The following is a 19,937-nucleotide window of genomic DNA, read 5'->3' as shown; positions in this document are numbered from 1 at the left end:
ATCACGCATTGATCGCCAACATTGGCACTGATCTGGGGTGCAGATAGTATCAAATAATTACATAGTGTGTTATAAACAGCTTGGGTCTGCAAGCCAAAGTGATCCCAACTGAATCAACACTGAAATGACCATTACTCAGCCTGAACAGACATCACAACATTCACTTCAAATCATGGAAGTGAAAGATACATGAAAGATACAGCTGGGGTCAGCTCTGTGGAAATGGCTGGTTTCAGTTAAAAGACAGGGATACAAACTTCTATTGGAAGGCAAGAAAACAATATAACTCATAATGTATAGCTCTATATTTGTTTTAATTATGTCATGGGGTCACAGTTGTTCTCTATATTACTGTAATATCATGACATTAACGGCAAAGAGCCACATCCATGATCATATTTCTGTTCCCAAGATTCACATGAGTTCTGTCTTCAATCACAATTAACCAAATTACCAAATGTTTAATCATCATAATGCAACATTTGGACAAAGATAAGAGAAAGAAAAACACACCATATTCGGTCAGTTTTGAACATATAGATTGTTTTTGGCATCCGCAAGTGACAGGGAGTCACTCAGAGATGGTGAGGTAATAAGGCCTTGCCTCGATGAGTGATTATTTTTGAGCGCAGGTCATGGCAGTTTGGCAGTCATTACTCAATTCAACAGGCCAACTCTACTGCTGAGTCCAATGCTATGTATGCTGTAATCTTCCTGAATGTTGGAATAAATGAGTCAGAAATCATGCAAATGCCAAGTGAAATAAAAAACATAGACCTTTAATTTTGTGTGTAACATCTGTGTCAAATTTGTGTGCAACATAGTTGGATGGGTTAATCAGAGAAACTGCAACTCTGATACAGGACCATGAGATGGCAGCACCACTTTCTGTCACGCTTCTCTCAGTATTTCATTATTCTTTTTTCAATTGCACCTTTGGCCTCTGACCACAAATGTACACATCCATAATTCGGTGACCAGTATATGATGACAAGTCCAAATATGTTTTTATTATCCACTAGATCCTGGAGATAATGTGTATGTAGGAAGTTCAACATCATGGGAAAGCATCTGTAATGTAGCTTCCATGTGGTGTATGGGAATGGAAAATGGGGTGTGAAGGATAAACATCCACTGGTTATTAGAGGTATGGTCTCAAATTCAAATGTAGAAACTGGGTAACCGCATTACTGAATGCCAAAATATCTTCCTCTGTGACTTTAACACATTCTTGTAAATCTGTTGAAGTTCAGTTTTATCTTCCTGTAGACGGTGGAGCATGGCAGACTTTTCATTTGAGTTATGGGTTGAAATAGAAAATAAAAGCACAGTGTTTCCACACTAGATTTCACATGTAGTGATGGTCAGAGACTTTCTTATGTGCTGGTTTCTGTAGCTATGACATCAACTTAGTCATCTTCATCCAAATCGATGTGGTAAACAAAAATCTCTACCAAAACATTGAGTGTATTCATGCGAGCCACTGCATCGAGGGGTCGGATCTGTGCTTGGCTCGCGCTCCTGTCTCTGAGGTCAGCCTGCACAGCCCCGGGCCCAACAGTCACACCACACAGCTATCAAGACCATATGAAGGCAATAAAATAGAATTTAAACCAGATCTCAATTGGTTTTTATCTCCCCTTTGTGTTTGTGAGCGTGAGCACCAGCAATGGTTAAGTAAACCTCACACAAACAAAGAAAATATTGTAATGTCAGCCATGCTTTTATTTTCAGTAGACTCGACTACTGCAATAGTGTCTTCACAGGGCTCACTAAAAAATCTATCAGAAAGCTGCAGCTGATTCAGAACGCTGCTGCTGAGTACTCACTGACACTAGAAAAGTGGATCACATCACTCCGGTTCTGAGATCATTACACTGGCTTCCAGTCTGCCAAAGAATTGATTTTAAAATACTATTGCTAGTTTTTAAATCACTAAATGGCTAAGGACCAAAGTATATAGACCACCTACTCCATCACTATGAAGCATCCAGGAGTCTTCTGGGTCGGGTCTGCTCTCTGTTCCGAGAATAACCACTAAACATGGAAAAGCAGCTTTTAGTTATTATGCCCCAACAATCTGGAACAAACTGCCTAAATCATGCACGTCCGCCGAAACACTTCCTATTTTTAAATCCCGTCTAAAAACGCACCTATTTGCCGCTGCTTTTAATTGAGCTGCCCATACTCACACTACAGTATGCCTTTTCAGTCATGTATTCTGTACCTGCTGTGTTTATTTATTTATTTAATTTATTTCATTACCTTTGCTTTTTATGCCTGTTTTTAAATGCCTTTTTAATAATGTATTTATGCTGTATTTGTTCTTAAATGTATTTTGCTTTTAATCTGTAAAGCACTTTGAATCGCCACGTGCTGAAAAGTGCTATATAAATAAAATTGCCTTGCCTTGCCTTGGCTTGGGTGCAGTCATTTACAAAATGAGTGTGACAGAAAGATGGAAAGAAAAAGAGAAAGCCAAGATAGAGTGTTTGAAAACTAAATAAGGAAAACCCTTTATTTTCTTCACAAACTCAACAAAAAACATTCTACAGTACTTTAAAATAGGAGTTAAAAATGACAACTATACAAACCAGATTTGCTCAGATTGCTTAAAATTGCTGTGGAAGACCTGACCTAGCAAAAGTCCATTTAAGAAAGACACAAAACATGGAAAAAAAAAAACCGCATTAAAACTGTATGCCATTGATCAATTTGTTATGTTTGAGACCAAACAGTATACTAGCATTGATCAAAACATTAAAGACTAAAAGTGAACACACGTGAGTACAGCACTGCTTCTGGAGCACCTGTACAGTCGTTTCTTTCAAGGCAAAGCCAGATTTCTTTCTGGATGTGTGGCACCACTGGCCTTTGGCACCAGGAGAGGGTGTGTCAGTCGAAGCCCCTCTCCAATATAAGGTCCACTGGCGATAAGTAAAACCTCGCTCCTGCTCCTGTGATTTGTGGAGGATCAGGGGTCGATCTCTACTGGAACAACCATAAGGATAGCGTCCTCATTTCCCCGGCGCACAACTACTCTCAGTGTGTTTTCCTTCTTGATGATGGCGCTGACGTCAGTCGCTGATGAGATCCTCTGGCCGTTGATCGAGATGATGACGTCGTGCTCTTTGAGTCCAGCACTGGAAGAGAAAAGAAGAAGAAGATATGACCAATGATAAAATAAAAATATGCCATTGTAATCCTTATAGTCCTAATTATCTTTGTAGAGCGTTATGACCTCGCAACCTCCTTTCCTTTTATCTCTACCCTGTAAATTGTTTAATAAATGCAAAGATGCCACAAAAACCACATAAAGCCTAATGCTGTTCTGTCATCTTAATCAGTTTACAGTGTGTACCAACTTGATATTTAATTGTGGAAATATGCAATATTTTCCTAATGACAATGAAACCGTAACCATGACTTTATTCTATAAATATAAAGTATTATTACGGATACATTTAAGCACAACATAATTTCTTCCTTTGTTCTTATGCTTCTTCTGTTGTCAAAAACACATCAATGAGCCAAACTGTTGCACTGGGTAATACAGGCTAGAGCTCTGTCTGGTGCTGGAAATATTGACTACAGTGCCAAGCTGTTTAAAGAGATTAATTTAGATGAAGAAAGACAGACATACACTTAATTGGTTTTGGTCTATTCATGGGATTGTTGACCATGATAAAAATATACAATATCACGCTAAATCCTTTAATGAGGAAATATGTTCCTTTTTATGACAATCTCCTCTGTCTTCTTGTATACCGTGGTAATATAATTTCCTATTCAGATTTTAGCTGAAAGAATAAAAACAACAGATTATTTTAATTGCCTACAGATGTCAAGTATCACTAATCACACACCAATCGAACGCCAAAAAAAGTTCAAATCCAGTTATCCTCATGTTTTTCTATACAAGCGTATCTGACTTCTTGTATTTTGGTCAGGTTTGTTTACAGATCCGTGAGCACAATCTTGATCCACCTAACATCTGTTGGAACTATTTTAACGTTGTGAGTGATCATGATGGGAATAATAGCTAGATAAAGGCGCCTTGCAAAAAATAACATTGTGGCCAAACGTACAACTAAAAAAGGAAAAAACAAACCAGTAAACATGAAATCACACGCAGACCAGGGCAGTATCAAAAGCTGCCTCTCAACACAGCTGCTTAATCACAGCCTCATGTGAACACAGACCATCACACCTTCACTCGTAACAACATCCATAAACACAACTGCAGCTCAGCACTCCCCTCATTACACCCAGCTGCTCTAACACCTCTAACAGGGCAAATGGATAGCTTTCTGCAGCAGGGTCAAGATTTCAAAAGGCCATAAAGCAACACAAACGAGAGTGAGATCAAAAGAAAGGAAGCGAAGGCCAGAAAAACTGAGGAATTATAAAAAAAGAAGGAACCACAGAAATGTTATTATGCAAAGAGCAGGGTGATTAAGGCAAAGTAAACTCTGACAAGGCCCGGCAGGGGGAAGCTCATTTCGGAAAGGGCTGGGTGAGCCGGCGCAGGAAAACCACAGCGCAGCTCGTAACCTCCCTGCATGAGGTTTGAAGGAAATAGCCGACCTCAGCGTCTTCTAAGCCCCACTCTGCTGGAGCTGTGGTGGTGGCTGATTGGAGTGGGCTGCGATTGTGGGATGAATTTATGTTCTACTAAGACAGTTGTGTAGGAAGCTGTGTGTGTTTCTCCATAAGTGCGTATGCACCCTTGACAGTTAGAGGAGAGCAATAATCTGAAGGCAAGGAAATGAAATATACTGTCTATTTGTATTGTGAAAGGGGAGAAGGGGCTGCATGGAGAGTGATGAGAGGGAGTTAGGTGCACGTGTGTAGCATGAAGTGCCAAAGACAATATCCCATTGCTTAGAAAGAAAAAAAACGTTTGCTCTTGCACATTTTGAACTGAGCACACTCTTATGAAGCCATATGGGCATAATATCCTCCTTACGTTGCAGCTGGTGTCTTTGCAATGACCTCCATGACGTACGCTCCAGACGTGATGTCAGGGAAGTCACGGTGTCTAGTCTTCAGCTCTTTCGCCAGCCTAGAGAAAGAAAATGGAACAGAGAGTTCATCATCATTTGTATCTAGCAGTAAACAAGAAATGTGCATTTTCCATTTTCTAAGCATGATTAAAGCTGTATTGGTGCAATTTCATTGCTGATGCACAAAAAAGTATGCAACGTACGCTGGAGTGAGAGTCATCATCCTCACACCAATATACTTCTTCTTGGCACCGGCTCTTCCTAGAGATGGACAACAACACAATCATGAAGAGTCTCTCCTGCAAAAGCCTGGACTTAGTTTCTCGAGGGGTTTGTTTTTGAACTCCAAATACATAAAAGTGCTCTAGGGTATTGTTTTCTGTATTTGAGTGATAGAAAATATTATTTTAGATAAAGCAGTGGATTACAGATAGTCTCACTTATCTTACAATTGTGTTGCAAGAGAGTGACATGCACATATCTACAAACTCCATCTTTTATGTGTTTCATCATCTTGTTTTTAAGTGATTTCATCATTTATAGAAAAAATCTAATCAATAAAGCGTAATAATTCATGTTTGTGCTGTTCCAAAACTCTACGTGAGGTAGAGGGTGAAAAGCAACAAAATAAAAGACCAACCTTCTGGCTTTTTTTTTTTTTGGCCTTGTAGTTTATTTGCAATGTCATAATCCTTTTAGGTAATGCTTGGCATGGATTCATAAAGCAAAAAATGTAGTCAATATATAAGAGCGCACACAGAGCTGAAAAAAACAACCAAAGAAAGGCATGCTGAATTATAAACTGCTTTACTCTGTGTGCATCCTGGTCCAACTCTGGCAGCCAATTTTTTACAGTCTGTCTACAGTCTGTCTCGGTGATGGAATAAAAGCAGTGAAATGAAAACATAATAAGTTGTGTCATTGAGAGCTCACACCTCTTTGCAGCCTGTCATAAGCCTCCGCCAGGAACTCTCGAATTTTGTCAGAGGGGATGGCAAAGGAGATGCCAGCTGTCACTTTCAACGTGTTGATCCCAATAACCTCGCCATCCTAAAACATCAACGTGAAATTACAGTTGTAAGAAGAAACATTAGGGGTACGCAAAAAGGGATCTGCCAACAACACAAAAATGGCTTACCAGATTTACAAGAGGTCCTCCAGAGTTGCCGTACTGTGAACCAAAAGGAAACATGACTTATTATTTTCGATTTGGAGAAAAACCAAGTGTATGTCTGCACTTGTATTGACGTACATTTATGATGGCATCAGTCTGAATGTACTCCATGTCGGAGTTGGGGAGGCCCAGCTCTCTCCCCCCTCGCTGAGTTGTGCTGACGATCCCCGTGGTAACCGTGTTCTGGAGGGAAAACGGGCTGCCGATAGCAACCACAAACTCCCCTGGTCTCAGGTCAGATGAACGGCCAAGCGGCAGGATATGAAGCTTGTTCTGCGTGTGAGAAAAACAGAGGGAGAGAGTGTTCACATTACTGGAGGTCAAAGTTACTGAGAAGAAAAAGGCTCTACATCTCATAGTCATGAAAACATAAAATACAATTATAAATTAAAATGACATGAGATTCCAGAGGAGTTCAGAAATACATACGTTTATGAACGGAACATTTATTATTGCATGGCTGTCCCTCAGCGGCTTCTACATGAGGGATCTGACTTGGCCTGTTAGTTGAAGGTGGTATGTATGAAGGGTTAGGAAGTAAAAAAGCGATATTTGGATATATTCTGCTTGTGAAAAAGTATTTTTTGTAACATTGTTAATACATTTCATTACTATTTCCTATATGTTTTGATGACTGATGGACACAAAAACCAATATAACGTAAGACATTTTAAACATTTCTAATGAGAACAGCTCTAGATCACAAACTCTGCTCTATTTGAACTGCATTATCCCTGCTGAGCTTCAAGGACTAATCATGATCATGTGTTTTATGAGCGGACAGAAGGAAAATAATTATAGCAAAACCACTGACAGTATTCTAAACACATCCCACTCAATGCTCCCACACAAAGAAAATGACTCCTTTTCCACAGTAAGCAGTAAGAAGTGACATGTACTCCAAACAACACAGCTCAAAATGCTTATATCAGGATCAAACGCTTTTTGGTTTAAAGGACCAGCTGACAAATCATTACTAATAGTGGGTGTGTGCCACAGCCCACAGATGCTGGAAATTGACTGATATACAATACATAATGAGTAACCTTAAGCTCTGGTTAGGTCTGTTCCACTCTGCAGTGGAAACCAGGCTGCTGAGAGCTGGCCCCTGCAAACACAATGGATATATTCATCTGTCCCCAGTTACATTTTCCTTTTTTCTGAATGAAATCATCTCTGCTGGACAAACCCACAGTCAAAGCCCATGCAAAGGCACATCATGGAGGATCCTTGGAGAGACACAAATGCTCTTATGGCAGGCAAGCACTAGACTAAAGGACTTGTCCCGCATGCTTCTCCTATGTATCCATTTTGTTTACTCAGGGCTATAAATAGAAGCCACAGGAGACTGCAAGGTAACTCAGACAGCAACACAAGTAGGCCCACACAGACAAAAGGATTTATGTGAAATACACACACCCATGCAAACGCTCAGAAATTGCAGACAAATCACAAATCATATCATTTTCAGTCATAAACCTTGACGTGTCTCTGCCAACGCAAGGAAACCTTTTGCTCTGGTTTCATAGATAATTGCAGAAAGAGACAAAATGCATTTACAGACACCAGATTCGAAAACAAGTGTTAATTAAATTAGAAAGCTGGATTGTAGGACACGCTTTTTGTTCAGTCGTCGCTGTGTTTTGTTGCTGTGAACGATCTCGACCCTTAAGGTGAAGTTATTATTAGAAGATGACAAAGATAGCTGGTAACTGAGGAAGAGAGCGTTTTCGAAGCTACTTTCCACACACACACACACAGATACTCAAATTTAAAACACAGATGTCCAACCCCATGTTCCTGATTCCTGTTGGCTTGTTCGGATGTTGAAAGTAAACACACAGGCTGTAGAAGCATGTGCATAAATCAGAAAACATACATTTGGCACGTGCCAACACACACAAACAGACACCTGACAGAGAGCAGCAGTCTGTATAATCACCCCCGCTGCCCCTCTCCCTTCACACTCCCTGGGATATAAGAGTATAACCAGATGGAGGGAGGAAGCAGAGAAACACAGCTGAGAGAGGGAGGACGTCAGGTGGATGTGAGTCAATGCCAGGAAATTCAGGACTGGGCCACTGCCGGCAGTCACCATGATTACTGTATGATAACAGTTAGTGATACTGGTGGTGCCATGGTGACTGTTGCTATCTAGTAAAAACCCAATTGTGTCTCCAAAATGCCAACTTTAACGAGGAGCAGAGTTCACACTAACCCACATGAAATCACAATACATTCAGAAAAACTGATGTAGAAAGAGTGTAAAAAGCATCAGTGTGCTGACAACCAACAGCGCCTAGGTGAGAGGAGAGACTGAACATGCAGACTGCCCTTTTTTGTAAAACCCCTAGTTTACATATCACTTAGTAATCATGACAGGTCAGCAATCTGGAATCAGTTGTGGAAAATGATTTCGCCATGTGAGCCCGCCTCTCCTGACCACCCAAGTGAATCACCATGCTATTTCAGAAGAAGGTTACGATTGCTCTCGGACTTCACCCACACTTAAAGAAAGGAGGCAAGGTGAAAGAAGGGAATAACAAACACCACAAACCACAGGGAAAGAGTCTGAGAATGTGAGACGAATGAGTCAAAAGCAGTTGTGTTTGATAGTAGGCGATGCGTGCTGCATGTGTATGCAAAATCCAGTTTATGACCTACAATTTTTTTGGTTTAGGATGCGAGAGAGCAGTAGTTTGAGAACATTTCAGAAAAATAAACCACAAACGCTGCAGAGGGTTTTGAAAAAGGATAGGATCTGAAATGAAAATAAAACTTTGCTTTCCAAGTTTGTGTGCTTAGATAAGTGAGAAAAGTGGGGCATCAGATTAAAGGATGGAGGACTAAACAGTTTTTACTGAAGAAGTAGTTGCACAGGGCACAGGCTGTAAAAGATTCCAGACTTTTCCCCATGTTCTGTAGCTTGATTCACTTTCCAGGTTTTATCACATTTATGTTATCAGGGACACCATGCAAGAAAGATAAGCCGTCAGACAAACAGACCGCTTTGAAAATAGCAGCAGAGTTGCCGTAGAGATGCGTCATTGTTTAATGTTACGCTATGCTCATTTGGAAGCTCATTTAAAAGCCATTACACTAACTACCGTTTTATGACCAGAGGACCAGGTGCAAACTTTAAACTCCAGTCAAAGCGCGATGGACTGAGCCGTAATAGTTTTTGAGGCACATGTGTACATATAGGCCACCAAACACAGACAGAGAGGGAGGAGCCTGCCAGGGCATGAACCCTCACAAACTCAAGTGTGTAAATTAAAACCCTCACACCTAGCACTGCTTAGATATACAGCCAGACCACTTTCACTCACACTGAGAAGCTGCTTTGATTGGGTCAGTGACCTGTACTGTATATAAGCTCAACTGGAGTAACTGAAGCTCTCCTATTCCTTTCATACAGGTGACTTCAAAGCAGGGAACATACTGTTATAAGTTCCACCTTGCAACATTCATAAGTAGACAAATTTATAAGGTTTTACTGCTGACTTCTGAATGTGTGTCCTCAGGGGTTGTGCTAATGTAGATCAAAAATATGGCAGGATTCAGCACGCTCATACAGAACATCTAGTTGGAGGATCATAAGATCAGACTGAGGGGTAAGAGAGGGCATATCGTGAATATGAGTTTGTCTGCTAGTCTGGTTGTGGTATCTTATTGACTCGTTTATGAATGCCTGTGTGAGCATATTAGGTCGACTGAAAAGCAGATAAGTTGTGCCCATGAGTTTTACACTCCACACATGAACCAGACCTTTGCTCCGCTCAGCACTCCTTGGCACTGTTTGTAACATCAACATGTAATCACACTGGCTAAACCATATCCTAGCTGACACCAGTACGGAAACCACTATGGTTTCCATATGTTGTTGGAGAGGTTTTCAGTCTCTATAAGAGCAAACATATGTCTGTGAGTTTCGTGTGTATGTTACACTCCGTGAAGGTTTGCACGAGAGCTCGGAGGACTTGGGGGCGTCATGGCTCCAGCTAGACACCACAAAAACTTTGAACCGAGCAAATTATGACATGAGGTCTTTATTTACTTGCAAGACAGCCTAGCGTATTTGAACTACAACTCTGTTTGAAGTATTAGATCATACTTGTATTTATATAGTTTAATCTTACTGTAGTCGGTAATGAAAGGCAATCTATGCAGTAATTACTCTGCATCTTGTTTCCTGAAATATGTTACTGCCATGACCTTGAACAGGAGAACAGATTTTGGAAAGCTGATTGTTTACAATGTGCATGCAGAGATAAAAGTGAGTGAAAACGATCACAGTAACAAAGTGTTTATATGTCTAGGGAAGCTATATTGTAGTCTAGACTCTTCTTTATATGGCTTGGGGAGCACACTGGAATCTCCGGAAGCATCTCTCAGGGTCCCTGGATCACAGTTTAAAAACCAGAGGGTTATAGCACCGCCTGTATGTGTTCCTCTTTTCAAAAGACTACACCCACATTGTGGAATGTTGAGTTAATTAGTTGGTAGATAATAAAAAGGCACAAGCGGCGAAATTATAAGAAAAGTATTTCCTCATTTACCTTGCATGAAATCCAGCTGCAGACAGTTTAATGTTCTGGCATTTAAGACATCCACTTTTAATAATACAGTGCAGGTGAATGGAATTGTTCATGGTGCCTAGTAATGAAAACGTATCAAATAGAAAGCAACATCTCTTTCCACACATTTTTTACAATTTGATTTAAATATGTTTATATAAATACAATGTCTCTGTGAGAAAGAAGTACCATTGCTCCTGAAATTAAAAAAAGTTAATGATGTGATGTCAATTGGGTGAGGTTACCCTTAAAGGCAAGGTAAGATTATATCATATATGCTCCTAATCCCCTCAAAAATACATTTTGGACCGATTTTATAATAGACTTATCTTTATGAATTCCAAAAACTGAATAAACTGATAGTCAGTAAAACACACTGTTGGTTATCAACCATCTGCCCATAGCTGTGGTTTATTTAAACCTTTTCTATCATGCCTCATCTAAAGTGACGCCATTAAACAGTAACCTGAAACAGCTTCGGGTAAGGTCTGTTCAGCCGGCTTGGAAAACTATTACGCAGCCACAAGTAGACCAAGGGAAAGTGCATCGAGACCCAGCAGGGCGACAGGAGTGTGTGTATTTTCCTTGGCTCTATTCCCACACGACTGCATCCTTTAGCATGGGAACTTTTTTGGTCACAGGGAACAGAGATGAAGGAGTAAGGTTGGGTCAGGACTCAGGAGGAGAGGAGGACAGGATTCATTTCCCCTCCGCCTGTCTCTGAAGGACAATGCAGTGTCTTTCCACTGGCAATGGAGCAAGTCACCCAGGTCCCGGTGGTAAGCTGTTTTAAATCGATGTACAGACACACAGACACAGACACACGAATAATTGATTGCAAGCTTGCATTTGTCTGTCAGGACTGTTCATCAAAGGGATATGCAGCCTTCCTGTGGAAAAATGTATCCAATGTTGCTGATAAACAGATAGATAAATGCAGGGCCAGATGGCTACACAGAGGCACATTCCTTTGCTTTCCTCTCTACACACACACACACACACACACACACACACACACACACACACACACACACACACACACACACACACACACCACACACACACACACACACACACACACACACACACACACACACACACACACACACACACACACACACACACACACACACACACACACACACACACACACACACACACACACACACACACACACACACACACACACACACACACACACACACACACACACACACACACACACACACACACACACACACACACACACACACACACACACACACACACACACACACACACACACACACACACACACACAATAATAGTTCAGTCCAACACAGTGCTAGGCCATTTTCCCAGAGAAAACGGTTTGAGACTCTTAATAGCAGGTGATGGATAATACAGAGACAAACAGTGCCATTGTTTCAGGGGAAATATGAGGTCAGTTCTCCTTGCCACACTGCACATCTTGTAAAGCTAACTTTAAGCATGTGTGTTGACTTAATGACAATTACAGCAGGATTGCATTATTATTTTAAAAGCAATTATCATTACCCCGCCTAAGAAAAAAGGGTTTACCTTTCCATTTGAACATGTCATACGCAAATCCCAATTGTAACAGTTGTGTTTTTTGTGTTTTATCAAAATACCTTAAGCTAGATAGGACTTCCATTCCATTGAACTTTTGTTTTGACCTGCAGTGTGAATAAAGGCAAGGATCAATGTGTTCACTGCGTTCATTTGCAGTACAAAGCACTAAGAGCCAAGGTTAATGACTGCACAGGCCATGCAGTAGAATAATCTGGAATGATACGGAACATTTCATTGCACAGTACGTTTGAGTGTTTGAAGTCATTCCAAGGCAGCATTGTTTCCAAGTCCGCTGGGGTCAATATAAGTCGATGTGATTAAATAAATGTTCTTCCAAGTCATCAAGCTTTCAAGTCAGAGCGAAAGCAGGTAAATGTGAACGCGTCCAAGTTCAGAGGTTGATGAAAGGCTTTTTAAGAGCTAAAGCATAATGTGTTATATCATGATTGTTCCTTTGCCACATCACACAATGCACTCATTAGCCTATTAGCTCACATAGTCCTGCAGACATGTGGATCCATTTTCCAGGCCTTGACCACATCGCTCGCTTTTTCTCTGTCCCTCTTGATTTCTCCTTTTCCCCCATACTCTCCGCTCAGGAACAAGTGAGTACAGCACTGTTCCCCCCCCCCCCCCCCCCCTTCCTCTCTGAAGTTCCATCTGCTGTAGACGGACTAATGTATTCCCCAGAGTTGAAGGGTAGACCACAGCCTCAAGAACGCACTGGTTCTTGCTACCAATAAACTACAATTTCACATAGAAAAGGAAAAATAAAGGAAGACAGAAGCCAGTCATTTTACTCAGGGAAAACCTAAGTTTGAACGTTCTCACTCATAAACTGCTCCAATTGTTCGTTGATTATCTATGGCCGCTTCTGGAGAGCTGACGTTGACAGTTTTTAGCTTTAATTGAACAGAGAGAAGAGTAAGGAGCAGAGAGCGAGGCACATAGGAATGAGGGAGGGAAGGATGGAAGATTAAAGAGATACATAATCTGCACCAGACAGGATATGGATTTATAAACTTACAAATATTTAGCTACAAAACAGTCCAATTTGTGCTCAAGGAATCTCTACGAATGTTGTTTGCAGCAAGAGATTATGGGCATCTTTCTCTTTTCTTGCTCTGTTGCAGTCACAGTTACTTTGTGCAAAGACTTGAGACTTAACTTGGAGTATACCATTGTGAGGTTAGCCTTGCTAAAGGCTTGATTGACTTAAATTAAGTCTTATGAACAAAAAGGTGATTCATTACTCTTTCATTAAAAGGGTTTTGGCTGTGGCTGCAACTGTGATTATTTGTATAACCTGCCAGTAATGTTCTGTAACTTGACCCTGTCTTGCCCTCAAGGACTCCAGGTTTTAGTTGACACTTGCGTCGACTGCAATCCGTTATCTACTTTCAGTGAATTGTCTTTGAATAAACTGGAATTTGTAGTTATTATTACTCTTTAGGTTTATGAAATTAAATACCCAGAAGCTATAAGTATGGACGACTATATTTTCCCTTTTAAATGTCATTCAAAATGACAAGTTGGCTTGCCCTGCTATCCTCTCATTATAACGCATTCATCCTCTCATTTTGCCCTCGATTAACTCTTGCTAAATCGCGCGCGGGCACACACACACACACACACACACACACACACACACACACACACACACACACACACACACACACACACACACACACACACACACACACACACAATAATAGTTCAGTCCAACACAGTGCTAGGCCATTTTCCCAGAGAAAACGGTTTGAGACTCTTAATAGCAGGTGATGGATAATACAGAGACAAACAGTGCCATTGTTTCAGGGGAAATATGAGGTCAGTTCTCCTTGCCACACTGCACATCTTGTAAAGCTAACTTTAAGCATGTGTGTTGACTTAATGACAATTACAGCAGGATTGCATTATTATTTTAAAAGCAATTATCATTACCCCGCCTAAGAAAAAAGGGTTTACCTTTCCATTTGAACATGTCATACGCAAATCCCAATTGTAACAGTTGTGTTTTTTGTGTTTTATCAAAATACCTTAAGCTAGACAGGACTTCCATTCCATTGAACTTTTGTTTTGACCTGCAGTGTGAATAAAGGCAAGGATCAATGTGTTCACTGCGTTCATTTGGAGTACAAAGCACTAAAACCCCGGCCACACGAGGACGAAAACGGCTAAACGCATAGGATTAACGCAAACGCAATCGCAAACAAGCTTCCGTCCACACGCAATAGTTATCCGGATAGTGTCTGCCCACACGAGACCGCTCCGTATAGCTCCAACCGCTGGAGAAGCTGCAGTACATATAAAGGAGCCTGTACGTGGCGCTGTAACTTCTTCCACAAAAGCAGCGAAGAAGCATGGTTGTCATGGTTGCCCTTCTGTTTATTCTCCGCGGTGGGGGCCGAGGGAACCGGGCAGAGTTTTTCGCCAGTCAACGTGAATTAAAGTTTAAACCTTCCGACAAAATTATAAAAGTGCCGGTCAAAGGTCTTCTTAGTTATTGAGCTTTAAAACAAATGAATAACGACTCTATATAATATAATTATATAAATACACGGAGCCTCTCTTTTTCCACCCTCTCTTTGGACAGCGTCAGTGTCTGTTTCATGTAGCAGCTGATCCAGTAATGAGTGACCTGGCCGACAGTAAAAATAAACATATTTATAACTAGTTTAGGTAGTTTGAGAGGTGTCTCCGTCCTGTCAGATTAGACTTCACTCGCGTTTATGTCCATATCGAGAGAAAGATAAATCATCTGAATTCAGTGTGCAGTTTACTTTGACGCGGGGGTGAGCAGCAGAGGTGGGGAGAGGCGGGGCTATTGCGCAATCATTATCAGAAAATGATCGCTGAAGCTGCAGTACATATCCACAAAAGCAGCGAGTAAGATCCCCCCCGGATGTGTAAGTCTGCTGTAGATGTTGCACAAAGAACTGTAGCATAGTCAGTAGCGTCCGGAGAACGATAGCAACTCTGCGATCCGCCATTGTTGTTGTTGTTGGTGGCGAAACACATCAGCAATGGCGCGGGGTACGCGGAGGTGAGCAGCAGAGGTGGGGAGAGGCGGGGCTATTGCTATTGCGCAATCACTATCAGAACATGTTCGTATAGGGCGCACACATGGAGCTGTTTGACCCCCCAGAGCGTTGCGTATGCCGTTCTATCCACCTTGGGACCCGTTGTCGTTTCCTCAGTCGTTTAGTGCCGTATTCGGTCGTCCTCGTATGGCCGAATGGTCTATATGACACTAAACAGTAACGCAAACGGCCGTTTTCGTCCTCGTGTGGCCGGGGCATGAGAGCCAAGGTTAATGACTGCACAGGCCATGCAGTAGAATAATCTGGAATGATACGGAACATTTCATTGCACAGTACGTTTGAGTGTTTGAAGTCATTCCAAGGCAGCATTGTTTCCAAGTCCGCTGGGGTCAATATAAGTCGATGTGATTAAATAAATGTTCTTCCAAGTCAGCAAGCTTTCAAGTCAGAGCGAAAGCAGGTAAATGTGAACACGTCCAAGTTCAGAGGTTGATGAAAGGCTTTTTAAGAGCTAAAGCATAATGTGTTATATCATGATTGTTCCTTTGCCACATCACACAATGCACTCATTAGCCTATTAGCTCACATAGTCCTGCAGACATGTGGATCCATTTTCCAGGCCTTGACCACATCGCTCGCTTTTTCTCTGTCCCTCTTGATTTCTCCTTTTCCCCCATACTCTCCGCTCAGGAACAAGTGAGTACAGCACTGTTCCCCCCCCCCCCCCTTCCTCTCTGAAGTTCCATCTGCTGTAGACGGACTAATGTATTCCCCAGAGTTGAAGGGTAGACCACAGCCTCAAGAACGCACTGGTTCTTGCTACCAATAAACTACAATTTCACATAGAAAAGGAAAAATAAAGGAAGACAGAAGACAGTCATTTTACTCAGGGAAAACCTAAGTTTGAACGTTCTCACTCATAAACTGCTCCAATTGTTCGTTGATTATCTATGGCCGCTTCTGGAGAGCTGACGTTGACAGTTTTTAGCTTTAATTGAACAGAGAGAAGAGTAAGGAGCAGAGAGCGAGGCACATAGGAATGAGGGAAGGAAGGATGGAAGATTAAAGAGATACATAATCTGCACCAGACAGGATATGGATTTATAAACTTACAAATATTTAGCTACAAAACAGTCCAATTTGTGCTCAAGGAATCTCTACGAATGTTGTTTGCAGCAAGAGATTATGGGCATCTTTCTCTTTTCTTGCTCTGTTGCAGTCACAGTTACTTTGTGCAAAGACTTGAGACTTAACTTGGAGTATACCATTGTGAGGTTAGCCTTGCTAAAGGCTTGATTGACTTAAATTAAGTCTTATGAACAAAAAGGTGATTCATTACTCTTTCATTAAAAGGGTTTTGGCTGTGGCTGCAACTGTGATTATTTGTATAACCTGCCAGTAATGTTCTGTAACTTGACCCTGTCTTGCCCTCAAGGACTCCAGGTTTTAGTTGACACTTGCGTCGACTGCAATCCGTTATCTACTTTCAGTGAATTGTCTTTGAATAAACTGGAATTTGTAGTTATTATTACTCTTTAGGTTTATGAAATTAAATACCCAGAAGCTATAAGTATGGACGACTATATTTTCCCTTTTAAATGTCATTCAAAATGACAAGTTGGCTTGCCCTGCTATCCTCTCATTATAACGCACTCATCCTCTCATTTTGCCCTCGATTAACTCTTGCTAAATCACACACACACACACACACACACACACACACACATCACACACACAACACCAACACACCACACACACACACACCACACAAACCCACACACAACCAACACACACACACACCACACACACACACACACACACACACACCACACACACACACACACACACACACACACACACACACACACAACACACACACACAACACACACACACACACACACACACACACACACACACACACACACACACACACACACACACACACCACACACACACACACACACACACACACACACACACAATAATAGTTCAGTTCCAACACAGTCTAGGCCTTTTTCCCAGAGAAAAACTGTTTTTTTGAGACTCTGAAGAGCAGGTGATTGGATTAATCAGAGCCAAACAGTGCCAGTGTTTCAGGGGAAAATGAGGGTCGTTTCCTTGCCACCACTGCACATCTTGTAAAGGCTAACTTTAAGCATGTGTGTGGACTTAATGACAATTTACAGGCAGGATTGCATTATTATTTTAAAAGCCAATTTATCATTACCCCGCCTAAGAAAAAAGGGTTTACCTTTCCATTTGAACATGTCATACGCAAATCCCAATTGTAACAGTTGTGTTTTTTGTGTTTTATCAAAATACCTTAAGCTAGACAGGACTTCCATTCCATTGAACTTTTGTTTTGACCTGCAGTGTGAATAAAGGCAAGGATCAATGTGTTCACTGCGTTCATTTGGAGTACAAAGCACTAAAACCCCGGCCACACGAGGACGAAAACGGCTAAACGCATAGGATTAACGCAAACGCAATCGCAAACAAGCTTCCGTCCACACGCAATAGTTATCCGGATAGTGTCTGCCCACACGAGACCGCTCCGTTTAGCTCCAACCGCTGGAGAAGCTGCAGTACATATGCAGGAGCCTGTACGTGGCGCTGTAACTTCTTCCACAAAAGCAGCGAAGAAGCATGGTTGTCATGGTTGCCCTTCTGTTTATTCTCCGCGGTGGGGGCCGAGGGAACCGGGCAGAGTTTTTCGCCAGTCAACGTGAATTAAAGTTTAAACCTTCCGACAAAATTATAAAAGTGCCGGTCAAAGGTCTTCTTAGTTATTGAGCTTTAAAACAAATGAATAACGACTCTATATAATATAATTATATAAATACACGGAGCCTCTCTTTTTCCACCCTCTCTTTGGACAGCGTCAGTGTCTGTTTCATGTAGCAGCTGATCCAGTAATGAGTGACCTGGCCGACAGTAAAAATAAACATATTTATAACTAGTTTAGGTAGTTTGATAGGTGTCTCCGTCCTGTCAGATTAGACTTCACTCGCGTTTATGTCCATATCGAGAGAAAGATAAATCATCTGAATTCAGTGTGCAGTTTACTTTGACGCGGGGGGTGAGCAGCAGAGGTGGGGAGAGGCGGGGCTATTGCGCAATCATTATCAGAAAATGATCGCTGAAGCTGCAGTACATATCCACAAAAGCAGCGAGTAAGATCCCCTCCGGATGTGTAAGTCTGCTGTAGATGTTGCACAAAGAACTGTAGCATAGTCAGTAGCGTCCGGAGAACGATAGCAACTCTGCGATCCGCCATTGTTGTTGTTGTTGGTGGCGAAACACATCAGCAATGGCGCGGGGTACGCGGAGGTGAGCAGCAGAGGTGGGGAGAGGCGGGGCTATTGCTATTGCGCAATCACTATCAGAACATGTTCGTATAGGGCGCACACATGGAGACGTTTGACCCCCCAGAGCGTTGCGTATGCCGTTCTATCCACCTTGGGACCCGTTGTCGTTTCCTCAGTCGTTTAGTGCCGTATTCGGTCGTCCTCGTGTGGCCGAATGGTCTATATGACACTAAACAGTAACGCAAACGGCCGTTTTCGTCCTCGTGTGGCCGGGGCATGAGAGCCAAGGTTAATGACTGCACAGGCCATGCAGTAGAATAATCTGGAATGATACGGAACATTTCATTGCACAGTACGTTTGAGTGTTTGAAGTCATTCCAAGGCAGCATTGCTTCCAAGTCCGCTGGGGTCAATATAAGTCGATGTGATTAAATAAATGTTCTTCCAAGTCAGCAAGCTTTCAAGTCAGAGCGAAAGCAGGTAAATGTGAACACGTCCAAGTTCAGAGGTTGATGAAAGGCTTTTTAAGAGCTAAAGCATAATGTGTTATATCATGATTGTTCCTTTGCCACATCACACAATGCACTCATTAGCCTATTAGCTCACATAGTCCTGCAGACATGTGCATCCATTTTCCAGGCCTTGACCACATCGCTCGCTTTTTCTCTGTCCCTCTTGATTTCTCCTTTTCCCCCATACTCTCCGCTCAGGAACAAGTGAGTACAGCACTGTTCCCCCCCCCCCCCTTCCTCTCTGAAGTTCCATCTGCTGTAGACGGACTAATGTATTCCCCAGAGTTGAAGGGTAGACCACAGCCTCAAGAACGCACTGGTTCTTGCTACCAATAAACTACAATTTCACATAGAAAAGGAAAAATAAAGGAAGACAGAAGACAGTCATTTTACTCAGGGAAAACCTAAGTTTGAACGTTCTCACTCATAAACTGCTCCAATTGTTCGTTGATTATCTATGGCCGCTTCTGGAGAGCTGACGTTGACAGTTTTTAGCTTTAATTGAACAGAGAGAAGAGTAAGGAGCAGAGAGCGAGGCACATAGGAATGAGGGAGGGAAGGATGGAAGATTAAAGAGATACATAATCTGCACCAGACAGGATATGGATTTATAAACTTACAAATATTTAGTTACAAAACAGTCCAATTTGTGCTCAAGGAATCTCTACGAATGTTGTTTGCAGCAAGAGATTATGGGCATCTTTCTCTTTTCTTGCTCTGTTGCAGTCACAGTTACTTTGTGC

The 19,937-nt window shown here is 41.8% G+C and overlaps 1 protein-coding gene across 1 annotated transcript in view; it reads right to left on the bottom strand.

The window, feature by feature from the left end:
• Positions 1–2,504: 2,504 nt before the first annotated feature.
• The window catches only part of htra1a (HtrA serine peptidase 1a), a 28,836-nt gene continuing 11,403 nt past the window's right edge, over positions 2,505–19,937 (bottom strand). The window contains exons 4-9 of the mRNA XM_034237686.1: positions 6,259–6,453; positions 6,145–6,177; positions 5,942–6,056; positions 5,210–5,267; positions 4,970–5,065; positions 2,505–3,143 (exon numbers count right to left, since the gene is read on the bottom strand). Coding sequence (XP_034093577.1) covers positions 2,975–3,143; positions 4,970–5,065; positions 5,210–5,267; positions 5,942–6,056; positions 6,145–6,177; positions 6,259–6,453 — 666 coding nt within the window. The 3' untranslated portion in view covers positions 2,505–2,974. The remainder of the gene's footprint in view (positions 3,144–4,969; positions 5,066–5,209; positions 5,268–5,941; positions 6,057–6,144; positions 6,178–6,258; positions 6,454–19,937) is intronic.

This window comes from Gymnodraco acuticeps, unplaced genomic scaffold, assembly GCF_902827175.1.
Source record: "Gymnodraco acuticeps unplaced genomic scaffold, fGymAcu1.1, whole genome shotgun sequence".
Taxonomy (NCBI): domain Eukaryota; kingdom Metazoa; phylum Chordata; class Actinopteri; order Perciformes; family Bathydraconidae; genus Gymnodraco; species Gymnodraco acuticeps.
This window is presented reverse-complemented; position numbering and strand designations above follow the sequence as displayed.